Source organism: Tachypleus tridentatus, chromosome 4, assembly GCF_004210375.1.
Source record: "Tachypleus tridentatus isolate NWPU-2018 chromosome 4, ASM421037v1, whole genome shotgun sequence".
NCBI lineage: Eukaryota > Metazoa > Arthropoda > Merostomata > Xiphosura > Limulidae > Tachypleus > Tachypleus tridentatus.
The window spans coordinates 28,319,454-28,343,678 of record NC_134828.1 but is presented as its reverse complement, the minus strand read 5'-3'; the positions used below and the strand labels follow the sequence as shown (position 1 = coordinate 28,343,678).

The following is a 24,225-nucleotide window of genomic DNA, read 5'->3' as shown; positions in this document are numbered from 1 at the left end:
CAAAAACTTGCTGTGAGGGTTTTCCTGTCTTGCAGCTCTTTCTGGTGTGATATAGCTAATGAACTACTGCTAGTGTTTTAAAATTAGCCAGACCTTCCATGTGTGTTTCCTGCTTTGCAGTTTTTGCCAGTATCATAAAGCTAACACAAACTGTCTGAGAATACTTCTTGTGTTGTAGTTTTTTCTGATGTCATAACTTAGCAACAACTTGCTTGGAGTATTTTCTTTGCTGTAGTTCTTGCTGGCATCATAAAGCTAACAATGACTTGTTGCTTTTAGGGTTTCCTGTCTTTTAGATCTTGCTGGTGTTGCAAGGCTAGCAAGAATTTATTGGGTTTAGGAATAATTCGTGAGCGTTTTTTCAAGTTAAAAAATATGTTCATAAATGAAACGCTTTTGCTAAATGTTTTATGTCATTTGGTAAATAATTTTTTGCTCTAATAGATGGTGTGTTTGATTTTCATATCTCTTTAATTTTTGCTTTCATTTTCAGCTCATTAAATGGAATGTCAAGTGGACAAAATCGAGCATTTTCGACACCATTTGCTTTTCGCATTTAATTTCTTGCAATTTCGTTCACACCAATGCATACTATATACCTAGGTATTACATGAAATAAAGTATCATAATAAATGTTTTGGGTGTAATGTGTTCATGCATTGAAGTATTGTATATGCTTGAATGAAATTATTTAAAAACGCTCACGAATTATTCCTCAACCTAATATTAGAAGTGTTTTCTATCTTGTAGTTCTTGCTGGTGTTGTAAAGCTTGTGAGAACTTGCTAGGAATGTTTCCTGGCTTATTCTTGCTGATGTCGTAAAGCTTGTGAGAACTTGCTAGGAATGTTTCCTGTCTTGTAGTTCTTGCTGATGTCGTAAAGCTTGTGAGAACTTGCTAGGAATGTTTCCTGTCTTGTAGTTCTTGCTGATGTCATAAAGCTTGTGAGAACTTGCTAGGAATGTTTCCTGTCTTGTAGTTCTTGCTGATGTCGTAAAGCTTGTGAGAACTTCCTAGGAATGTTTCCTGTCTTGTAGTTCTTGCTGATGTCGTAAAGCTTGTGAGAACTTCCTAGGAATGTTTCCTGTCTTGTAGTTCTTGCTGGTGTTGTAAAACTTAGGAGAACTTGCTGGGAAATGTTTTCTGTCTTGTAGGTTTTGTTTGTGTCGTAAAACTTAGGAGAACTTGCTAGGAGCATTTCCTGTCTTGTAGGTCTTGTTTTTGTCCTAAAGCTTGAGAGAACTTGCCAGGAGTGTTTCATGTCTTGTAGTTCTTATTTGTGTTGTAAAGCTAGCAAGAACTTGCTAGAAGTGTTTCCTGTCTTGATGTTCTTGCTGGTAAGAAAAAATGCCAGTAGTGTTTCATTTGTATAGTTTTTTGTTGATATGTTATCATTCATTTTTTCTCATTTATGGTAACTTTAGTAAAATAATGTAAATGGTCTTCTATTGACAATTGTTAATCTGGAAAGATCACCAGTGTTTAGTAAGTGTGTGGGATTTGAAAGTTTTAGTTATTGTATAAAAGTAAGTCTTTTTAAAGCTGCTGAAATACATTTCATTCAGTACTTCAACTAATAAACACTCATACAGTTTGTAGATCACAAGATCTGTAACATAGTACCTAAACAATCATATAACTTGGTAATAGTTCTCAAAATTGTTAGACTTGTGTCACAACCATTGGGTAGCTTTAAGGTGTTAAGTACAAAAGTTTCAAGTAAAATTAATGATTATTTTTATTCCAATCATTTTTAACCCAGAAGCATTTTAGAATTGATGTTATTTCATTTTGCAACACATTCAGAAATTGTGTTGTATTAAAACTACTGTGAAACTTCAAGTCATTACAATCCACATTGCCTCATCCTTTTATCATTTGTCAGACAACCATGCATCTTGAAACTAGGTTTGCAGCATAGTTCTCATTGCAAAAGACTAAATTGTAAGGCTTTTATGTTGGAAGCACATCCTCTACTCCTTTCAGGCTTTCCGTAAGTCATCTGGTGTATAAGGACATCAGTTTCTCAGCAGCTAATTCAACAGGAAATATTCAGATTGACCTTTGGACAACCTAACCTCTATTAGAGGTTGTAAGAATGCTGTATTAGTTGTCTAAAAAAATGCACATGGACTCTCAAGAGACACTAAAAAAGAAGCAATTAGAAGAATTTTGATGTTTTTATACCTTATTTATTTCCAAAAAATACAATTGTTTGGTTGATAGTTTTGCATTTTTATTCAACTAATTTTTGATGTTCTATTTCCTGGGAAGTTTCATTACATTGGAAAAAAACTAAACTATGCTAAAATTACATAGTATCTCAAGGAAATAAGCATTCAAAGACCTGTAAAACTTTAAAAACGGAGCAGAAATCTTGTCTAGTCACATTCAATGTTTTATTCTAACCAGTTTGGCCTACCTTTTAAATACGGCAGCCTGTAGCAAGACTAGATTATATCAGAACTCTCATATGTACTGCAGCAGTGTAATACATGTACAATACCTGCGCACTGCACACACACTTCTAACATGTATTGTCATCCATAGTTGTAGTTAGTATTGACCTGGAGAGAGGTAAAGCTAGCTTTACCTTTTTATCATTATTCTATTTTGTACTGATCAAAATTTTCATTAAATTTTGTTTGTTTATTTTGTATTCTGTTTAATAATAGGATTTTCCCACTTATCTCATGACAGCAAGGTCTTCCATATTTCCCAGACTCAGTTGGACATGTTTCATTTTGTAAATTTCGTTCACTTAGTTCTTGCTGAAATTTTATCAGTGAGACGTTGAGGGACCCGTATTAGTTTTGTTGTCATAAGCATCCATACTAGAAATTAATTTTGCTAAATATTCAAGTTATCGGCATTCATTTGTGCTGTGAATTCCTGTCCACCCATGTGCATACAAATATCACTCAATACAGAGTGTGTTATTGTAACTAACTTAGCTGTATATGCTGGCTGTACTGTGTTACCACATATAGTCATTCATACTTAGTTGAACTCTACACAAAATTTACGTGCATAAAGCAGCACAGAGGCACAGCTTGTCCACAATAGAAAATTTAATGATTGAAACAGTATTATTAGCCAATCACAAAAGCAGACTTTTCCTAGTGTTTTCTACCCCTTTTGGTAGATAGTACCAAGGTAGAATCTTTTTGTAAACAAAAAAAAATTAACCAAAATATACTTTTGTGGGAGTTCAAATTTTCAAGTTTAGAGTTAGGAAATTTACAGCTGATTTTGGTTGAAGATTGAAGTAAACAGACCTTTACTCAAAACAGCATCACGAGGCACTGGTTGTCCATGAGACAACATTGGTTTAAATTAGTTGTCTCAGAAGACTGTTAAAATCTGGCCATGGTAGAATCATTTAGTGGTCTTTCAGTTTGTGGATTTAGAATCATGTGTAAGATCACAGTTGTTTTACACTTGGAATGTATATGGGATCATTATAAAAATCTATTTCTTGTACTATAGAGTTATTCTTGTGTTCTTTACCATGAAAACTTGTACTATCGGTGTATATTTTATATCCCTCTAGGATCTGACAGTTTCAATTGCCAAGAAACAGTTTGATCAAGGAGCCTTGTATGTCTTTCTTTGTGCATGTGAACAGGTATGTTGACAGTTTATCTTTCTTTAGTTAATTGCATTAGATGTTTGATTTATTCATAATCTTTATTCTTTTGGTGCAGTTTATAAATAACACAGGAACTGGAATTAAAAGACAGATGGACTAGGCTTAAGGTAGTAGAAAATGCAGATATTAGGTACATTGTTTCTGAAAAATTTGGTCTTTCTTAACTAAGTTTTACAAATAATGAAAGTGATCTGTTTGAATAGTTTATTTGTTTTGATTAAAAGTGAAGATGCAATAAAGTTGTGTGGAAAAAACAACAAATATTTATGTTGAATATGTCATGCAACTATATATTTAATTATAAATAATTTAAAAGTATATATTTATTTAAACAGCTTACAAAAATATATATAATCAAACATAATTTCCAAGTATGTGTTTAATTAAAGTTAATTTACATGTGAATATTTGATTGAATATGACTCACAAGTATATATTAAATTAAACATTGTTTTTATTTTACATGATTATTTAAGGGTATATTTTCAGTGACTTTTACAAAGAAAATGTAAATCTTTACACACAGTAATATTATATTTGTTTCCCATAGTTACTCGAAGGAAAAAATAACAAATCTTTTGTAGATGGACTTCTTCAGAAACGATTGTATTCTTGTGTTTTATTCAGAATAGTCACAGCTGCCTTGGTGAGTGTGTTTCTACAATATTTTTTCAAAATTTACTGAATATTTTCTTATGGAAGAAATTACTCTTAAATGTTTACTATTACTTTGTATTTCAGCATTTCTTTTCTGTTTTTAATATTACGTTATTCAAGGAATTACAACATAATTGAGTGAAACTTATATTCTAGTATTAACTTCTGGAACTTGAATTGAACATTTTTCTCTTGATAATATCATTTGCTAATTACATATAGGACTTTCAGTGAAATCTGTTTAAATTCATACCAAAAGTAACATGTTCAAAAATGTGTCTACATTGAGTGTAATGATGTTTTTATATAGGCCAATACAGACATGTCTATCAATCCTGTGACTAGCAAATGTGTGTGGATATGCAGACAAATCATTACCTTAGCAGGGTCCTGTGTTTCACCCTTGTTGTCAATTTTGCGTCAATTTCTTAAGCAACATGGAGAGGTGGAAGTGTCAGTTCAAAAGGGAAAATGCTGGAAGAATCTGTCTCAAATCAAACTTACTTCAGATATAGTAATGAAAGGTGGAAGATGTTGATACTGAATAGCTATGTTTAATGTGCAGTGATCAGTTACTAAATACAAGTGTACAAATAAATTTGTACACTGAACTACTGAATACAAGCTTTATGTTATTAACTGTAACCATTAGGTTTTATACAGGATGTTTACAGCAATTTATAGTGTGTCAAGATTAATTAATCTGAGGTTTAACAGTTATAAATGTAATCTTAAGGTTTTTATTTTGGGTTTTTACAGTCAACTTATAGCATATCATTATTAATCTATTGATAACTGTAATCATAAGGTTTTTTTTATTGTGTTTTTAAAGTAAAATTTCAGTGTTATACTGAGGTTTTCATATGCATGATTATGATGAAATTACAATGTACTGTTACCACTGTTGGTAGGCTATACAGTCACGTAAGCCTAAGTATTAATTAATATTAAGGTTATTTTTCATGTTTGTAACTAGATATTGATTGCTAATTAAGTTTTTATCTTGTGTTTTGCCTACTAATCTCTTGCCATCTTTAAGGAAGTTTTTGAGTTAGTGTAGTTACAGGAAACCCACAGACACAGTTTAGTAGCTCAATTATAATTCAGGCCAATCAAATGGTATAAAAACAGACATTATAGGCTGCATGAGAATAGGAACAATATCTATAACAATAATGAGATGGAGAAAGAACATTTTATTATATTATACAGAGGTTTTGAAACTAACATGAAGTCAGAATTGTATTCTGGAATGACCAGTTAGAAAACACAAAATTGTGTAAATACCTAATGAAGATGAAAAACACTACTTGCAGTGTGGATTCCTGTATGTTGGAGAAACAGAAAGACTGCAAAAATTAGAATCAGGAGCTTAATATTAATATTTCTGCAACAACCCACAATACCTCAGAAGAAAACCATACAGTAGTAAGTTAGAATAGGATACGAATTACATGTGATAAAAAGAAAGATAAAACAAATCTTCTACATTCTCCTCACTGATAACGGTTAATTAAACACCGAAGTCAGCAGAAGGTGAATACATTTAAATTGATGATGTAAGTTTTAACTGTGAAGAACACAGCTGAGTGGGTAACATGCCAGATCCCTGTCAAGAAGACCCAGGATTGAACCCTGGACGTTATCAATACAGAAATACCTTTTGTTAAGACTTCTCGGAACACAGCAGTTGAAACATAGATAAAAACTAGCTAGTAATTAGTAGCAAGGTATACAAACAAAGAAAACATACAAGTTACTCATTGGTAATTAGACTTAGGTGATTGATCATATTGGTTATAAAGCATATAGTTTCCTCCCACAGTGCTATGGTTGCTTGTCCTGCTCTGTTCTTATAAATCTAATTTGTTAATGGTTGAAATATAATTGATAATGAATATAATTTACTTATTATGTCCCACTGTGGCACAGTGTTATGTCTGCATACTTACAACGCTAGAACCTTGGTATCAATACCTGTGGTGGGCAGAACGCAGATAGCCCGTTGTGTAGCTTTAAGCTTAATTACAAGACAAACAAACAGTTTACTTATTTAATCTACATTTCACCATAGCAGTTGTTCAAGAAGACTAATAAATAGTTCCTGGACCACTACTGTACCTTTTGTTTTCCAGCTGGCCTGATGAGCCTTTGCATTTGTTGAAAGACCTTGTTAGCACTGGATGTAGTAGATGTAGTGTGTTTCACATATTATATCTCTCATGTATATTTCACTTGTACTTTCATAGAATAACAGGAGTTGATATCTAATTGTCACAACCTTACTATAAATTCTTAAATTATGGCATACTGTATCTGGTATAAACGTATGTTATTTTTACAGTAATTTTGAAAGTAGAACAGGAACAACCATCGTACCTTGAAGAAGCTGTCTGTGATCTTATCAGGGAAGGAGTCAAACAAGGAAAGAGCAAAGAACTGGTGGTTGCACTGACTGAAGTGTTAATCAAGAAAGTTATGGATTCAAGCATGTTAGTACTGTAGAAATAGATTATAAAAGTTGAGAAAGGTTCGAGATTGTTCTTGAATCATTTTTGTCACATTATTCTAAAAACTTGTGTAGAACTTGGAATAATTTCTGAATTCTGTAATTAATGTGTAGAACAGTGAGAAGTGTTCCTCCAATTTTTACTTAATATTTTTTCTTACTAGCCTTTCTTCATCAGCAACTCACCATATTTCTCTCTACATTGATTGGTTACATCACCTTGAACCAGAACTAATAGGGTCTTGTCCAGAACTTCAACAGCAGTTGCTCTTTATGAAGCATCACAAAAAAGAAAATGGAAAGCTTCCAAGTGACTCATCTGTTCTCTTTCAGCCTTGTCTGTGGGCTCTACTGATTCATCAGGCAAGCTGGGAAACAATAAATGGCTGTATTAAATCACTGTTAGACAAGAACACTGTACACACAAGGTAAATATTATCATTGTTTTGTTACAACTATATGATCATTGAAAGTAGAATTTTGTGTTTTCTTCACTCTTTCTGCAGTCGTGATTTAGTTTGTTAATACTGTCCAGACCTAATTGTTGTTGTGTCAAAAGGATGTTGTAAAGATCATCTAATGTCTAAAAATAAATACATTTAGAACCTCATAATAAATCAGTAAGAAATGTGCACTAGTTTAGTTGTGGCAGTGGCCTTTTTGAGCTATGAACCTGTTGTTATAAAGACAATGAAAAAGAAGTGTAAGGAAATGTGCTGTAAACTTACCCGAGAAATATGGTAATCAGAATCGTGTATTTAATAGTAGTGTGAGAGAAGTTAAAAAGATATTCAAAATGTGAAAGCTGTCAGATTTAAAGATTAAATATTCAGTTTTAAGCCTATGCATTCCATTGCAATTAAACATGATATGTGCTGTTAATGTTCTTAAATTGTTGATCAAGGTGTAACATTATAAACGTTTTTGTTTAAAATGTAACTACACTGGTGATGAAGCTGTAGTGTGAAGGCTAACATAATATTTGTGGAGAAGTAACTACTGTTAATGAAGCTGTAGTGTGAAGGCTAACATAATATTTCTGGAGAAGTAACTACTACTAATGAAGCTGTAGTGTGAAGGCTAACATAACATTTGTGGAGAAATAACTACTGCAAATGAAGCTCCAGTGTGAAGGCTAAGATAATATTTATGGAGAAGTAGCTACATTACTTGTGAAGCTATGGTGTGAAGGTTAGGACAGTATTTTTGGAAAATAGCTACACTACTAGTGAAACTATGATGTGAAGGTTAGGACAGTATTTTTGGAAAATAGCTACAATACTAGTGAAGCTATGATGTGAAGGTTAGGACAGTATTTTTGGAAAATAGCTACAATACTAGTGAAACTATGATGTGAAGGTTAGGACAGTATTTTTGGAAAATAGAAACTATGATGTGAAGGTTAGGACAGTATTTTTGAAAAGTAACACTACTAGTGAAACCATGATGTGAAGTTAGGACAGTATGATGTGAAAGGTTAGGACAGTAGTGAAACCATGATGTTTTGGAAAATAGCTACACTACTAGTGAAACTATGATGTGAAGGTTAGGACAGTATTTTTGAAAAGTAGCTACACTACTAGTGAAACTATGATGTGAGGGTTAGGACAGTAGTTTTGGAGAAATAGCCATACTGATCTTCTGTTATGTGAATGTTAGAATGTTAGTTCTATGGCAATTTGCTCAACCATTTTTATTGTATTTTCTTTAGCTATAATCCTACTGCTGTACTAACATTTCTTTGGGCTTGTATTCATATACCCAAGATTTGGCAAGGTCGAGATAAGAAAATTCCCAAGGTGAGTCAGCACGTGTATGATGTACTTTTGTAAATCAAAACCATTACTTGATTTGGTCAGCTGAGACCTTAAACTGCTTAACATGATTAAAAAAATCATCATAAGTTCATAGTATGATTAAATAGATCAGTAGCTGTTTAACATGAAGAGTAAACCATAAACTGCTTAATACAGAGAAAAACAGCATAGTCTGACTTATTATGCTGAACAAATACTGTGGTTTAAATTAATTTAAAATGTAAAAATAATCTGTCTTCATAAAGAAAAAATTACCAATAATGAAAATAAAAACTCTTCATAACATTACATGAAAAAATCACTAGTAAAATAAATTATTATAATTACTTTTAAGTCACCATATATATATTTTTTCTTAAAAAGAAAATTAATACTAATAGAGTTAAGTAAACAGCAAATCCAAACCTCTGACTAATTAGATTAGTTTGTTATAACCAAACCAAAACAAGCCAAAACAAAAATAAATAAATAAACAAACAAACAAAGAAAACATGCTGCATTAATTGAAAGGATAACAGGGTACAAGCTTTCATGTGGGATATAAAATGTACCCTAGGTTGTGGAGGTGACTGTAGAAGTAGGACCCACATTGCAATTGAGAATACATCATCTATAAGTGACTAATTAGTCTGATGACTTTTATGTATATATAACATAACATAGTTTACAGAAGTATTATGCAGTAAAATGTGTAACACACCCTGAATTGATACAGCCTAAATAAAAGTACAGGGTGTTCAGAAAGTCACTGTGCAGTTTTGTTATCATATTTTATTCAGTCTATTTCAAGCCAGCAACTGATTAGAAACAAAATAAGAAGGATCCAGGCCTGTATTGATGCCAAACTTTCAACATTGTTTATAATTGTCATTCATATTTACCCCCTGTGTTCTATATTGAAACATGTCTGTTAATAAATATATAAGTGTACAGTGACTTTCCAAACACCCTGTATTATATAACTAGTATTACCTCATTTCTTCTTATAAATCCACTTGTCTTGAATTTCAAAATTTTTATGGAAATACTTCACTTATTTTTTTGATATAAAAATATTATTATTTCTGTGAGACCTAATTGAAATATTTCATGTATGTTTAAGTGAAATTTACTGACTGATGTTTTAAAAAATTTTTTAAACTTCTCAGCATTATCAAGAAGAAGATATCCTAGCTTTAACTAAAGATCAACTTACAACAGTGGTAGACTACATTCTAGAAGAATCGGTAAACATGTGTAAAACCACAGTGACACCTGCTGGTACTGATGAAAACTCTACTCATAAAAAAACGGAAGTGAATCCAGTTGTTTCCCTCAGAGTACCACTGTTGTTGAGATGTTGTTCATCGTCATGTAAAATCAAGTTTGTTGTTGATCATCTCTTAGACGTCATCAATAACAGATCAGACAGGTATGGTACTATTACAACACAGGAGAAACTGAGATTGTTAAGTGTAACGTTCCCTGAGTTCTCACAACATGAAATTTTCAAGGTTTAATGATGTGACAACAGAATTAATGTAAATGTTTATATTAACCCTCTCGCTAGTGACTTATCAACTGGACTGAGTCGAGCACGTGAACCCAAAGTTACCATCAGGTTTTACATACTACAACTTTTAATAGTATATGTATATCTTCATGAAATGTGGCAAGCTTTCAGTAAATATTACAAAAGTCATACACAAAATATCAATATTTTTAATTAAGTATTTTCTAGAAATTTGTTCGTGATTATATGGAATCAGTGATGACTGTTCCTAAGTGCAAAATGATTGTTATGCAAAAACTAAAAATACTTTTCCTACTTGAAAATTGTAAGATTTCATTCATGTAATACCTAAAACCTCCTAGATGAATATAAAACTTTTTAACTTTATATTTTATCTGTTATTTTCTTTAACTATAAACTTTTAGTCAATTTGACTGACCTCGTGACCACTACAAAAATATGAAATATAAATTAACCCTTTTTTCTTATTAGAATGGCTGCAGTTTATAGCAGGAATATTTGTTTATACTTAAATGTTATTGTCTTTTGACCATTGTCTAACTAATAATCCCACCACACACCTTCCAGAGAAGGTTCTGTACTTTCAGTTTACCTCCTCTAAGATGTGAACATCCACCCACATGTTTGCTGTGAGTAGCAACCCGTGAATGGGAGGAGAGGATCCTGGTGTTTAAAGTGTCCAACCATAACACATCACTTTGGCTTTAAATTCTTGGGATGTGCCCCCCAAGGTCAGTCAACTGGTCCATTTGGGCTAGGGTCAACTCAAGTAACAGTGTTTTCAACTGGTATTGCAGATATTGTACTAATGAAACCCTGGCATTGCCACAATGTCCTTGTTCAATGTTGCAGTGTGTCTCCTCTTAGAGCTTCATGGTACGTGGGGACAGTGGGCACTTAAATGTTCTTATTTTATTATGGATACTCCTATTCATGAAAAAGAAATAAATAAAACTGAGAAAAAAAAAGATTATTGGTATATTAAATGAACAACTGTTCAACAATGAACATTACAGTTAGATTCTGTACCTAGATTTCTCAATTTGCATTCATTATCTGAAAAATCCTCAGGGCAGATAATCTCTTTTTTTTTTTTTATTCAAAAGGGATTAGAGGGGCTTGCTGGTTCCCTCAAGTCAGTAAGAAAGTTACCCTTTGGAGACATTTTGGTGGAAATATCCTCACCACAACACACTAACCTCCTTCTGAATTTGAAGAGCACTGGAATGTATCCATCAAGATTATTCCCCATGCTACCCTTAATTCCTCAAGATGAGTTATTAATTAAGAGGGACTGGAAGAACAAACCCGAGTTGGAGATCTCTGCTAGTTTTTCCAGCCAAGGCATTTCTGTAGTGCATCGATTCTCCACTCGCAAAGATGGAATTATGTTGGCTATTAATGTTCTAATTTTGACTTTTGCATCAACACATCCACCTGGCACTGTCAAAGCAGGTTATATGAACTGTAAGGTATGGCCATACATTCCCAACCCTCTCAGATGTGTCCAGTGTCAGCAGTTTGGTCACTCAAAGATATCACATCAATGTTCTTTAACACATGCTTCTTGTAATAACAAAGACCACGACACCTAAGAATGCAAACTGGAACCACACTGTTAACTGTAATGGTTCTCACCCCTCTAAACTCCAGTTCTTGCACTAAGTGGGTGGAGGAGAAAGAGGTGCAATGTTTGAAGACTGAACAATATCTCCTACCCAGAGGCTCAGAAGCTATTGTCCCTACTTCATCTCGGGCGTATACTGATGCACTCTGTTTCACTGCTAAAGTGGGAGTACAGACAGTTCTCTCCATGCCTCCACCAAAGTAAAGCATCTGAAGGGTCTTTTGCCCTCCATGGTTAAAAAGAGCTGACAAGACTATGTCCACTCTCGTCCCTGTTCCTGCCGCTCCTTGTGGTCACTCACTAGGTCCACTTTTTTTGGCTGCAGGTTCAGGCATTTCCTGATGCAAAGCAATAATTCATTCACGACCTCAGTCACTAGAATCTTCATCCACAGAGAGATACCTGCCTAATTGACTTAGGGCAGGATTCATGGAAGTCAATAGACCTCCTTTCAATAAAGAAAAAAAAAACATGGTTGAAAATAGAAGGGCCTTCTGCCCAGTTCTCTTCCACATAAATAAAAATGGCCACTTTGATACAGTGTAACTCTAGGAGGTTTTGTTCAAATATAGATGACATTAAGGATTTGATGGATTCTTATTATCCTGTGTTTCTCTCCTCACAGGAAAATTTTTAAAACCTGCAGATGCAGTCAACTTTTGACAGTTTTCTTTGTACAGAAATGACAGGTTATGTGATGGATGATTGATTGCATGAAGAGATGCCACTGCTGGTTGATCAGCATGTGCCTTCCCTGTCTTTACCACTTTACACCCTTGGAGGCCATAGCTGTCCACATTTTCTTAGGTCATCATTAATGTTTGTTCTTTCTGCCTGTCTCCTGGAGAATCCTATGATCAATCAGACCTTGATGCCTTCACTGAATAGTTACTGTCTTCTTTTTTAATCCTGGGGGATTTTAATGGACATAATCCCTCTGGGTGGTGCTGATATTGATGGAAGGGGTCATTCCATAGAGTATATACTCTTGGATCACAATCTTTCTCTCTTCGGTACTGTTTTTTATACTTATTTTCATGCACCTAGTCGGTCTTTAACTGCTATTGATCTCTCTATCTGCTCCCCTTCACTTTTCTCTTGCTTTTCTTGGAGGGTTAATAGTGATCCACATGGCACTGGTCATTTTCCTATCATTTTGAAAGAGACTGGCTATGGTTGATGTCACCCAATCAGCATGCCTCGATGGTAGCTGGCCCTCTTTCAATGCTTTCTCAGAACTTAATCCTGCTGTTGTCTATAAGTTGTCACTAGACGACTGCGTGACAGCAGTGACTGACTGTATTGTCCTGGCAACTGCTCAGTGTATTCCTAAAACCTTGACACGTTTTCCACAGTATCCTCTTCCATGGTGGAATCCTGCCTGCCATATGGCATGGAAGATTCAAAACGTGCCTGGGATACCTCACACTTTTAAACTGCATCATTTTTCAGCAGGTTCATGCACATGCTTGGCAGGTAAGATATCAAAGCCAGAATTAGCATCTCTTCTACTACTACTTCCAAAGTCATATGGAACAAGATTTGGAAGGTCAGTGGGCAATATACTTCTGCCCCCCTTTTGATCTTGCTCTTAGATGGCCAGGAAGTTGTTGATACCTAGCTTTTCTGATGCATCTAGCACTTCTGCTTCATCCCCCACCTTCTAAGGCACAAGACTCAGGCAGAGCAATTGCCTCTTTCCTTTACTTTGCATTATTAATATCTATGTTATAATGAGTAATTTACATTGAATTCAGTATTTCTTAGAGAGGTGATAAATGAACAAGGAAAATGGAAGACTTATAGCACAAATATCACAGTTCTCTTAATAGGAAAGATTGAGGATTTTGTTAAATATTTCTTTCTAAATTAAGAACTTGCATGATTAAAATTTTGATTGATGAATTACTTTTGTGTCATATTTATTTGTATATATTTGAAATAAAGTGGCTTAACTAAACTTTGAATGTAACTTTAAAAGGTCATGACATGCACACTTTGATCTATGAGTAACAAAAAGGTTAGTGTAAATTTTCCTGTGTTCTCCAGTGGTTCACCAGTCCTTGTGTGTGTGAAAGCTGTTAAGGCTTATTAATGTGAAAACAGAAGTATTGTAAATGTGTGTATTAAAGTATAAGGTTCCCCATGTTCTCACATGTCACAAGCCCTCTGTTTATATGTGGAGTTGTTAAGGCTTATTAATATGAAAACAGAAGTATTGTAAATGTGTATATTAAAGTATAAGGTTCCCCATGTTCTCACATGTCACAAGCCCTCTGTTTGTATGTGAAGTTGTTAAAGTTTATGTGACACAAAGAGTATTGTAAATGTGTATATTAAAGCACAAAGGTTCCTGCTATTCTCATAACCTGTCAATTATAATATCTTTGCTTGTAAGTTTTGTGCTACCATCTCTGTTTGAATTGGTAGACTTTATTATACTCTTCATTTTAATAATATGGTTCATACAATTACTTGTATTTATCATATCTCATCAAAGCTGAAGAAGTGTTTCATGAAATTGACCAATACACTTAACCAGTTTGTATATATTTGAAGGAGAACATTCTTAGTTGTAAGATCATCATTATTATTTTCTGAATATAAACTAATGGACTTGCATATCAGTGTTAATGTAGTTTTATTTGCAGTTATTTATTACAGTCCACATAAGATTTCAGAAGGGTTAACAGAAATATCTTAATTCTATCAATAGAGGATAGTGTGATATCTCCTGATGTGTTTTAATCAACACTCAACTTCTGTTATTTGTAACATATGTATGGTTTGAGATAGAAACAAAAGTCATTGATTCTACCATGAAAATTTTCTCTACAAGAAAGGTCTTCAAATCAGTATTTACACTAATGGTTCAATTTGAGGATAGTTTTGGTTATACTAGTGTTTTTTAACACAAAATTATTTTATGTAAAAATAATTGTTTCAATCTAAAACATCAATAATTGCCCTTGGATAAGATAAGGCTCCGTAATTGTCAGCCCAGTTACTGCTGGTGATTGTGTTAGGTGTTATTAACAGCATTGGTTTTGATATTTATTTTAATGTGAATTATCTATTATCTATTTCTGTATGCTGTTAATCCAAGTCTAAGTTTAAATATCTGGAACTTGTAAGGTGTCCTCCCATCACTTGAACTTGCTTACCCTTCCAGCCATGGAACATTATAACACGATGGTCAATCCCACTATCTGTTGGTAAAAGAGTATATTAGTTGTTGGTATGGTAGTGTTGACTAGCTTCCAATCCTCTAGCTTACCACTCCTAAATTAGACAGATAATCCTAAACTAGCTTTTCACAAAATTCAAACCAGCCAATTATTTGGTCCTACTTTTCATGAAGAGTAGATATTGTTTTTGAACATCCTGTGTACAAGTAAATAGGAGTAAACAACATTTCTAGATGAAAAGTTTTCTTGCAGTAATTTAACTTTCATAGTAAAGCATGTATGTCTTATTCTTTAGCTTGTACAAAGATTCTGGTCACCAACTGTTAGTACAGCTCTATCTTCAAGTTCCAAGTCTTGTATTTAAAGTGTCAGAGTTGTCATCAGTTCTGAAAGACTCTCAGAATACGACATCAGGATCTAGTAAGGTCTGTGAATTGTTTTTGTAATATTTTATTTTGTATGTGTATAGTAGTGTTTGGAAAAGATAAGTCATTTACACGAAGACTTTGTCTAATGTGAGGACCTAATACTGTTTGTAAACGATAGGTCATTTACATGAAGACTTTGTCTAATGTGAGGACCTAATACTGTTTGTAAACGATAGGTCATTTACACGAAGACTTTGTCTAATGTGAGGACCTAATACTGTTTGTAAACGATAGGTCATTTACATGAAGACTTTGTCTAATGTGAGGACCTAATACTGTTTGTAAACGATAGGTCATTTACATGAAGACTTTGTCTAATGTGAGGACCTAATACTGTTTGTAAACGATAGGTCATTTACATGAAGACTTTGTCTAATGTGAGGACCTAATACTGTTTGTAAACGATAGGTCATTTACATGAAGACTTTGTCTAATGTGAGGACCTAATACTGTTTGTAAACGATAGGTCATTTACATGAAGACTTTGTGTAATGTGAGGATCTAATACTGTGTGCAGAGATGCCAACCATTACGATTTGAGCGAAATCATTATGATTTTGGTGTATACATTACGACTATATGTTCATACAGACAAATATTACGACTTGTTGCAACTCCCAAATTATTATATATTATATAGGCCTATACAATAAAGTGATAAATTGTTCCCCCAGGGCTTGAAAGGGGTGAAAAGAAAATTTCTAGTGAGATACAAATAAATTTTGATAATAAATAAAAGACGTAGTCCAAATGGCTACTTGCGATAATCATGTTTGTGCTTGAAATAATAAAAAATATTTGTATCTCCGATGTTTACCAATAGTTTGAGTGCAGTGCTTTTCCATACTGGGTAAGTGGGGGAATCCATAGTTACGTCATCAGTGCTTGTCAGCCAATCAGCGTTCGCGCAGATGGGTATTTCTCGTTTTCTAAGCAGCATAGAAACACCAATGCGATCGTTCACAAGGTGGAAAAAAAGAGACCTTGTTCACCAGATTGTCTTGTTTCTGGCAAATCTAATAGGACTAATACTGTGAATCAAAAATTTATGAAAGAGTATAGTGCAAAATATCTGGTCATTACATCAAAAGTCAGTGACAGTCATGCATTTTGTACAGTTTGTCACATCGATTTTTCTGTGGAGCATGGTGGGATAAACGATTGTTCCAGACATACAAAATCGGCATCTCACCAACAAAAGGCTGATGCAAAGACAAAAATGATGCAAATAACGAGATTTATGAGTAAGAATTCAGAATATGAAACCATAAATGCAAAAGTGATGTTCACGCAATTCCTCATTGCTCATAATTTACCCCTAGCTGTAGTCAATCCTGCAGGACATCTATTCAGAAAAATGTTCCCAGACTCTGATATAGCAAAAAAACATGGCTGTGCTAGAACCAAAACTATAGCCATTGTACAAATGTTGGGTTTTGAAGATGACAAAATGATTTCAAGCATACTTACTAACAGTGTTTACAGTTTAGTCACAGATGGATCCACAAACATGGATGTTTCAAAACTGTATCCAGTGGTTGTACAGTATCTTTTTTGACAATGGTGGAATGGAAAGAAGCTTTATCGGGAGAGAATATTTTCATGCCTTTGGACCACGAACTGACAAAGAGAAAAATTCCATGGGAAAACTGTCTTAGTTTTTCTTCAGACAATGCCTCAGTTATGTCTGGTATAGGTAAAAGTGTGTTGGGATACATCTCAAGACGACACCCTAGGATTTACTTCATGGGCTGTGCCTGTCATCTCATGAATATTGCTGCCCAGAAATCTTCCAAAGATCTGTCCTGCCCAGTGTCTGATATATTGATAGATATCTACTATTTTCTGGAGAAAAGTACTAGCAGAAAACAACATTTCAGAGGGTTTCAAGGATTGTGTGACAAAGAAACAAGAAAAATTCTACAACTAGTTAACACAAGATGGCTATCACTTGGGGTGTACCTCAACAGAATATTGGGCATGTGGAAGCCATTGAAGAAGTATTTTCACTGTGAAAAGGAAAAACTAGATTCAAAAGGATCTAAACATGCAGCTCAGTCAGGCAGCAAGAATTTAACAGTCAAGACACCCTTTCAGTCACACAGGGACACAGTCAAGACACCCTTTCAGTCACACAGGGACACAGTCAAGACACCCTTTCAGTCACACAGGGACACAGTCAAGACACCCTTTCAGCCACACCGGGACACAGTCAAGACATCCTCTCAGCCACACAGGGTCACAAGACAACAGTCTCCAAAAGCAGACAAAGAAACATTTGATATGACTCAATATATGTTTAGGCAGTCTGACCTTGAACTAAAGAAGAGACAATCAATGAAAAAAGAGAAGAAAACGAAAGCTAGCAAGGAAGTAACCAAGAAAAGTTATGGGCAGAACAAGTTAGATAAGTTAACAGTTTTCTTGGACAACAAAATAAACTTGTTATTTTGTCTTTTTCTTCAGTCTGCAATTCCTCTATTTGAGCAAGTCAATTTGATATTGCAAAGAGAAGAACCTTGCATACACATTATGCATAGAACTCTGATTACACAAGTTAAAAATATACTTGTGAGATACATCAAGCCAGAATATCTTGAAGGCAACATCATGAACTTGACTACAACAATGAATCCTTACACAAATATGATGAGGCAGTTTCTATTGGAAATGCTGCCAAGGAATACATTGTTAAATATGAAAAGGTCCTGGACATGATCAGCTTCTACACCAGTGTCAACAAATACTATATTGTAGCTACAAATTACATGATGAAACATTTCCTTCTAAATGATTAACTTCTGATTCACACAGAGGTTGCTGATCCAAAACTTCACAGACAGGTATCCTGTCCTTGTCAATACACATGAGCATGATAAAGTCAGTAGTATGGGATTCAGTTCAAAATTTTGTGGCATCAAAACTAGTTTTCATATTATAGTTTGATGAAATGAGTATTACAAGTTTCATATTATAGTTTGATGAAATGAGTATTACAGGTTTCATATTATAGTTTGATGAAATGAGTATTACAGGTTTCATATTATAGTTTGATGAAATGAGTATTACAGGTTTCATATTATAGTTTGATGAAATGAGTATTACAGGTTTCATATTATAGTTTGATGAAATGAGCACAACAGGTTTCGTATTATAGTTTGATGAAATGAGCACAACAGGTTTCGTATTATAGTTTGATGAAATGAGCACAACAGGCTTCGTATTATAGTTTGATGAAATGAGCACAACAGGATTTGTATTATAGTTTGATGAAATGAGCACAACAGGCTTCATATTATAGTTTGATGAAATGAGCACAACAGGTTTCGTATTATAGTTTGATGAAATGAGCACAACAGGCTTCGTATTATAGTTTGATGAAATGAGCACAACAGGCTTCGTATTATAGTTTGATGAAATGAGCACAACAGGTTTCGTATTATAGTTTGATGAAATGAGCACAACAGGCTTTGTATTATAGTTTGATGAAATGAGCACAACAGGCTTCGTATTATAGTTTGATGAAATGAGCACAACAGGTTTCGTATTATAGTTTGATGAAATGAGCACAACAGGTTTCCTATTATAGTTTGATGAAATGAGCACAACAGGTTTCCTATTATAGTTTGATGAAATGAGCACAACAGGTTTCCTATTATAGTTTGATGAAATCAGCACAACAGGTTTCCTATTATAGTTTGATGAAATCAGCACCACAGGTTTCGTATTACAGTTTGACGACATCAGCACCACACTTTTCATATTATAATTGGATGAAAGCAGTACTACATTTCACATTATAGCTTATTAATGTCAGAACAGTATTATGCATTTTAGTTCAGTAGTTTCATAATGTTATTTAACTTGTCTATAACAGTTAGCTTATATTACAGAATTAACAGGAGAGGTACAGAAGTTGTTACATGTGTGGAGCCATTTGCAAGTATATAAAAAATAAAAGCTTTCTAGGAGAAAAGTTGTGAAACATGATTATGTAATCTAGTCTCATGAAAACTAATGTTATGACTGATGCAAAGACTGGAACATCTACAGATTTTTACAATACAAAGCTTAGTTGGTTATAGGAAATGACTTCAAATGTTTTATGTTCAGTTTTGAAAGCTGTTTGATTTATTACAGATGGATATTTTCTCCCACACCCTTTTGACTTCACTATCTTTCATGGGCAGTAATGACCTGTCAAAGGACAGATTTTTGGACTTGGAGTTGGTTTGTCGCAAAATGGCTTCCTCTCATCCTCTTCTTGTCTTGAGGTAAGATTAAAGAAACCATCATCTTTCATGAATGGTATAAATCTTCAAAAGACAAATCTTCTGACTTGGTCCTTGTTTGTTACAAAAGGGCTTCCTCTTATCCTCTCCTTCTCTTGAGGTGAGATTAGAGAAACCACTGTTTTTATGGGCAGTATTAAATTTGGACTCCATATTGTGATTCTTTTTCAGCTTGTCCTTGTTTTGAGATAAGATCAGACAGTGCATGCCTTTCTTGTAATTTTGTTTTCTGTAATCCATTTCAATGAGAACTAGTTTTGATGGAAAAAAATATCTCTTGATGATATTATAGGTATTTGTAAAACAGACCTCTATTTTGTGCTTATGTAAGTGACACTTTTAGAAAGTATTGGACAGTAAACAGCAAACAGCTTTATATTTATTTAAAAATAACAGCCCTTTGTGAACACCGTATGTATGAATATATCAGTGAAAATGACTTTTTTATAAAGAGAGCTAATTAATGTGAAGGTTTTAACCTACATGGTTGTAACCATTTGACTGAAGGAATTTGTCATATCATATTATACAAAATGTAACAGTGTTAACTGAAGTAATATTCACTTATAACAAATACAGAAAATAGTTATTTGGCACAATATGTGTACTTTGCTCAGCTTATTTTTTTTTAGTGCAATGTGTTGAATCAGTGCAGTTTAAAAGGCTCTGTGGTGTAGTCACTTTAATGTGTTTTAACATGCGTTATCTAGTTTAGTCATCGTAACAACTTTTATGTTTTAACATACATTTTTTGATCTGTTTACTGTAGGGCATGTTAAAAGAATGTGAATTGTTTAGGTTATTTAACCAGAGTGTTTTATTAACTTGGTATTGTGATTTTAGCATTGATTGATTTCAGACAGCTACCACTAATTTCTGTGCTACTTTGTGGGAGGGTCAACTTGGAGTTTTCCACTTTCCTTTCACAAAGACATATGAACCTTTTCACCTGCATGCTAGGACTCTTGGAATTGTTGGTTCCTCATCTTTTCAGACCAGAGTACGCCATGGCTCTCCCTGACACCTTGGATACTTACATGGAAATTTTTGAAGTGAGTAAAAACTTGATATGTTGTAAAAGCAATAGGTAATAAAAATTTTATTTTAATTTGAAAATAGCAACACATTTAGTGAATTTAATGTGGTATAGATTAATACAATGTGAACTTTTAGGATAGACCAATACAGTGTGGACATGTACAACCAGTACAGTGTACAGTTGTAGGATAGACTAATACAGTGTACACTTGTAGGATAGACCAATACAGTGTACACTTGTAGGATAGACCAATACAGTGTACACTTGTAGGATAGACCAATACAGTGTACACTTGTAGGATAGACCAATACAGTGTACACTTGTAGGATAGACCAATACAGTGTACACTTGTAGGATAGACCAATACAGTGTACACTTGTAGGATAGACTAATACAATGTGAACTTGTAGGATAGACTAATACAGTGTACACTTGTAGGATAGACCAATACAGTGTGGACATGTACAACCAGTACAGTGTACAGTTGTAGGATAGACTAATACAGTGTACACTCGTAGGATAGACCAATACAGTGTACACTCGTAGGATAGACCAATGCAGTGTACACTCGTAGGATAGACCAATGCAGTGTACACTCGTAGGATAGACCAATGCAGTGTACACTTGTAGGATAGACCAATGCAGTGTACACTTGTAGGATAGACCAATGCAGTGTACACTTGTAGGATAGACCAATGCAGTGTACACTGTAGGATAGACCAATGCAGTGTACACTGTAGGATAGACCAATGCAGTGTACACTTGTAGGATAGACCAATGCAGTGTACACGTAGGATAGACCAATGCAGTGTACACTCGTAGGATAGACCAATGCAGTGTACACTCGTAGGATAGACCAATGCAGTGTACACTCGTAGGATAGACCAATGCAGTGTACACTCGTAGGATAGACCAATGCAGTGTACACTCGTAGGATAGACCAATGCAGTGTACACTCGTAGGATAGACCACTACAGTGTACATGCGTATGACAGATTAATAGTACATATATGAAAGACAGGACAGGCTTATTAATAAAATGTACACATGTTGGAGAAAATAGAATACATTGTGGATATGTACAATCAACTGATACAGCATATATATGTATCAGGTCATCCTTTAAGTAATGTCTGATTTTAGGTTGAGAAAAAAGAGAAAGGAGTTCAAATGCTTTTAATGTTATTTAATCAATAATGTATGTCCCATTATTATTAATTACTTTGTGCCAATGATTCACAAGCTGCTGAATGTCACTTCTATAAAATTCTTGGGGTTTGAAGGAAAAGAAGGTTGAAGGGTAGTTTTGACATCTTCATGTATTCCAAGTTCTTTTCCATCAAGACAGTTCTGCAAACTTTGGAATAGATGATAATCAGATGAAGCAAGGTCTGGAGAATAAGGAGGATGTGGAAGTGTTTCCTAGTCTAGCTCTTCAATTTTTGCAGATGTGATCTTTGCTTGTGAGGCCGTGCATTATCCTGGTGTAACACAACACCTTTACAATTGATCAAAGCAGGCCTCTTTTCATTATGTATTTAAAAGCGGCTGGTATGGGTAGAAAAAGCAGCAGTAGAGGACCGAACAACGTTTCAACCTTCTTCAGTCATCGTTAGGTTCACAAAGAAAGAAAGGAACACCTTTATACCTATAATAATAAATATAATCCAACATCTAAGCACGCCCTCTAATTCCTACACTCAATTACACAACCACCTTCAAACATGTGGTCAGCTACCAGTCAATAACCCATAACCCTTTCTTTCTTTGTGAACCTGATGATAACTGAAGAAGGTTGAAACATTGTTCGCTCCTCTGTTAGTGCTTTCTCTACCCATACCAGCCGTTTTTAAATATATAATTTTCTCTACAAGTAGGTTTTCTTGTCATCATGGATTAAGCCTCTTTTCTTTCAGTGCAACATTCAAGCATTCTAGCTGTTGATAGTAGAAGTCTGATGTAATCATTGCATTGAGTGGCAGCAACTCAGTGGATTCCACCAAACACTTAACAGTACTTTCCCAAGGTGGAGGTCCATTCTGGACTGTACTTTAGCCAGTTTACTTGCATTAAGCCATTGTTTGCAGTGCTTAACATTTTTATAAAATGCTCATTTTTTTATCTCCAGTCACTAGCCTGTCAAAAAAATGATGAGATGACGGTGAACTGTTGAATGGGTTGAATTAAGCTTCTGTGATAGTTCTTCAACTGTTACAACACAATCTTCATCAAGAGCAGTCAGCAGCAAGACATCATTAAACTCAACAGGATGACCTGAATATGGCAAATCACTTAAGCTGCAGTCACCTCATCTGAACTTCTGAAACCACCTTGACATTTTCTTTCATTGAGAGACTCCGCACCATAAACACCTTGAATGTTTCATGTAGTTTCTGCTGCACTATTGCCTTTTTTAAACTCATAAAACATTATATGTCTAATGTGCTCCTCAGACACATCCATCTTCATAAGGGTTTATTTGATTAATGATCTGAAAAAGTGGAGTTGGGTTAGTTTATTTGTTTGAACATTTTTATGCACGTCCTACTACATATTGTAGTCATTAAAGCTTTCTACAAAGACAGAAATGACGATGTATTTTCTGTATTAAATATTTGGACATTACTTATGGGATGACTTGGTAGAACAAGCTAATAAAGTATTCTCACATAGGACAGATTAATACAATGTGGATAGGTAGTACAGTCTAATACAGTAGATTCACGTATAGTTAATTAAATACAATGTACACTTGTAGGACAGGCTAATACAGTGTACTTATGTAGGATAAGCAAGTATATTTCACACTGTAGATCCATAGTAGTTTTCTTGTAAGTATGGTAACATTTTATACCCTATAGATCCATGGTACACAGAGAGACTTGGTGTCCTTAATGAATCGGTATCTCCAGCTTCTCCAGCAGTATTTGTCTGCCAGCCCCAGTTCAGCCCGAGCCTTCCTTCATCGGCGTCAGTCCACCCTGATGTAAGTGTTAGTAACAGAACTTGTAGTATGTAGTGCTTTTTCCTACACAATAAAAGTTGAGGTAATACATTCCAAGTGTTTTATAACTGAAGAATGTATAAGTTGTAACTTGGAGTATACTGTGACAAAATGACAGCATGTGTGTTGAATGTGAGCAAAATGTTTTCAGGTAAAAGTACATCTATGCTGTAATATTTTAAGTAATAAGATATGTTCTTTAAACTTTATAGAAAATTATAGCTGGTATAATACATATTTTTAACTTATAATGGTTATGGTCAATTAACATGCATGGCATCATGTTTTATATTCCAAACTTGTACTTAGAATATAAACAGTTTTGCTTCAGGAAAGGTGTTGTTGTTTATGACATCACAATAGTTTTTTCATATATAAAACCAATAGACTAATTTAGTCCTTGCTATGAAGCATTTAATGGAAATTTCTGAACAACTTATTTTGCAAAGGTGCCTACTTCATTCTAAAGATTGCTCAGACACCTAAAGCTGTAATTTAA

The 24,225-nt window shown here is 34.2% G+C and overlaps 1 protein-coding gene across 1 annotated transcript in view; it reads left to right on the top strand.

The window, feature by feature from the left end:
• Positions 1–24,225, top strand: part of LOC143248758 (integrator complex subunit 1-like) — a 95,218-nt gene that overhangs the window by 61,214 nt on the left and 9,779 nt on the right. Inside the window, 11 exon segments of the mRNA XM_076497442.1 lie at positions 3,554–3,628; positions 4,203–4,298; positions 4,620–4,833; positions 6,654–6,801; positions 6,983–7,246; positions 8,530–8,617; positions 9,784–10,046; positions 15,259–15,388; positions 19,532–19,665; positions 20,543–20,735; positions 23,584–23,708. Of these exon segments, the coding sequence (XP_076353557.1) occupies positions 3,554–3,628; positions 4,203–4,298; positions 4,620–4,833; positions 6,654–6,801; positions 6,983–7,246; positions 8,530–8,617; positions 9,784–10,046; positions 15,259–15,388; positions 19,532–19,665; positions 20,543–20,735; positions 23,584–23,708 (1,730 nt within the window).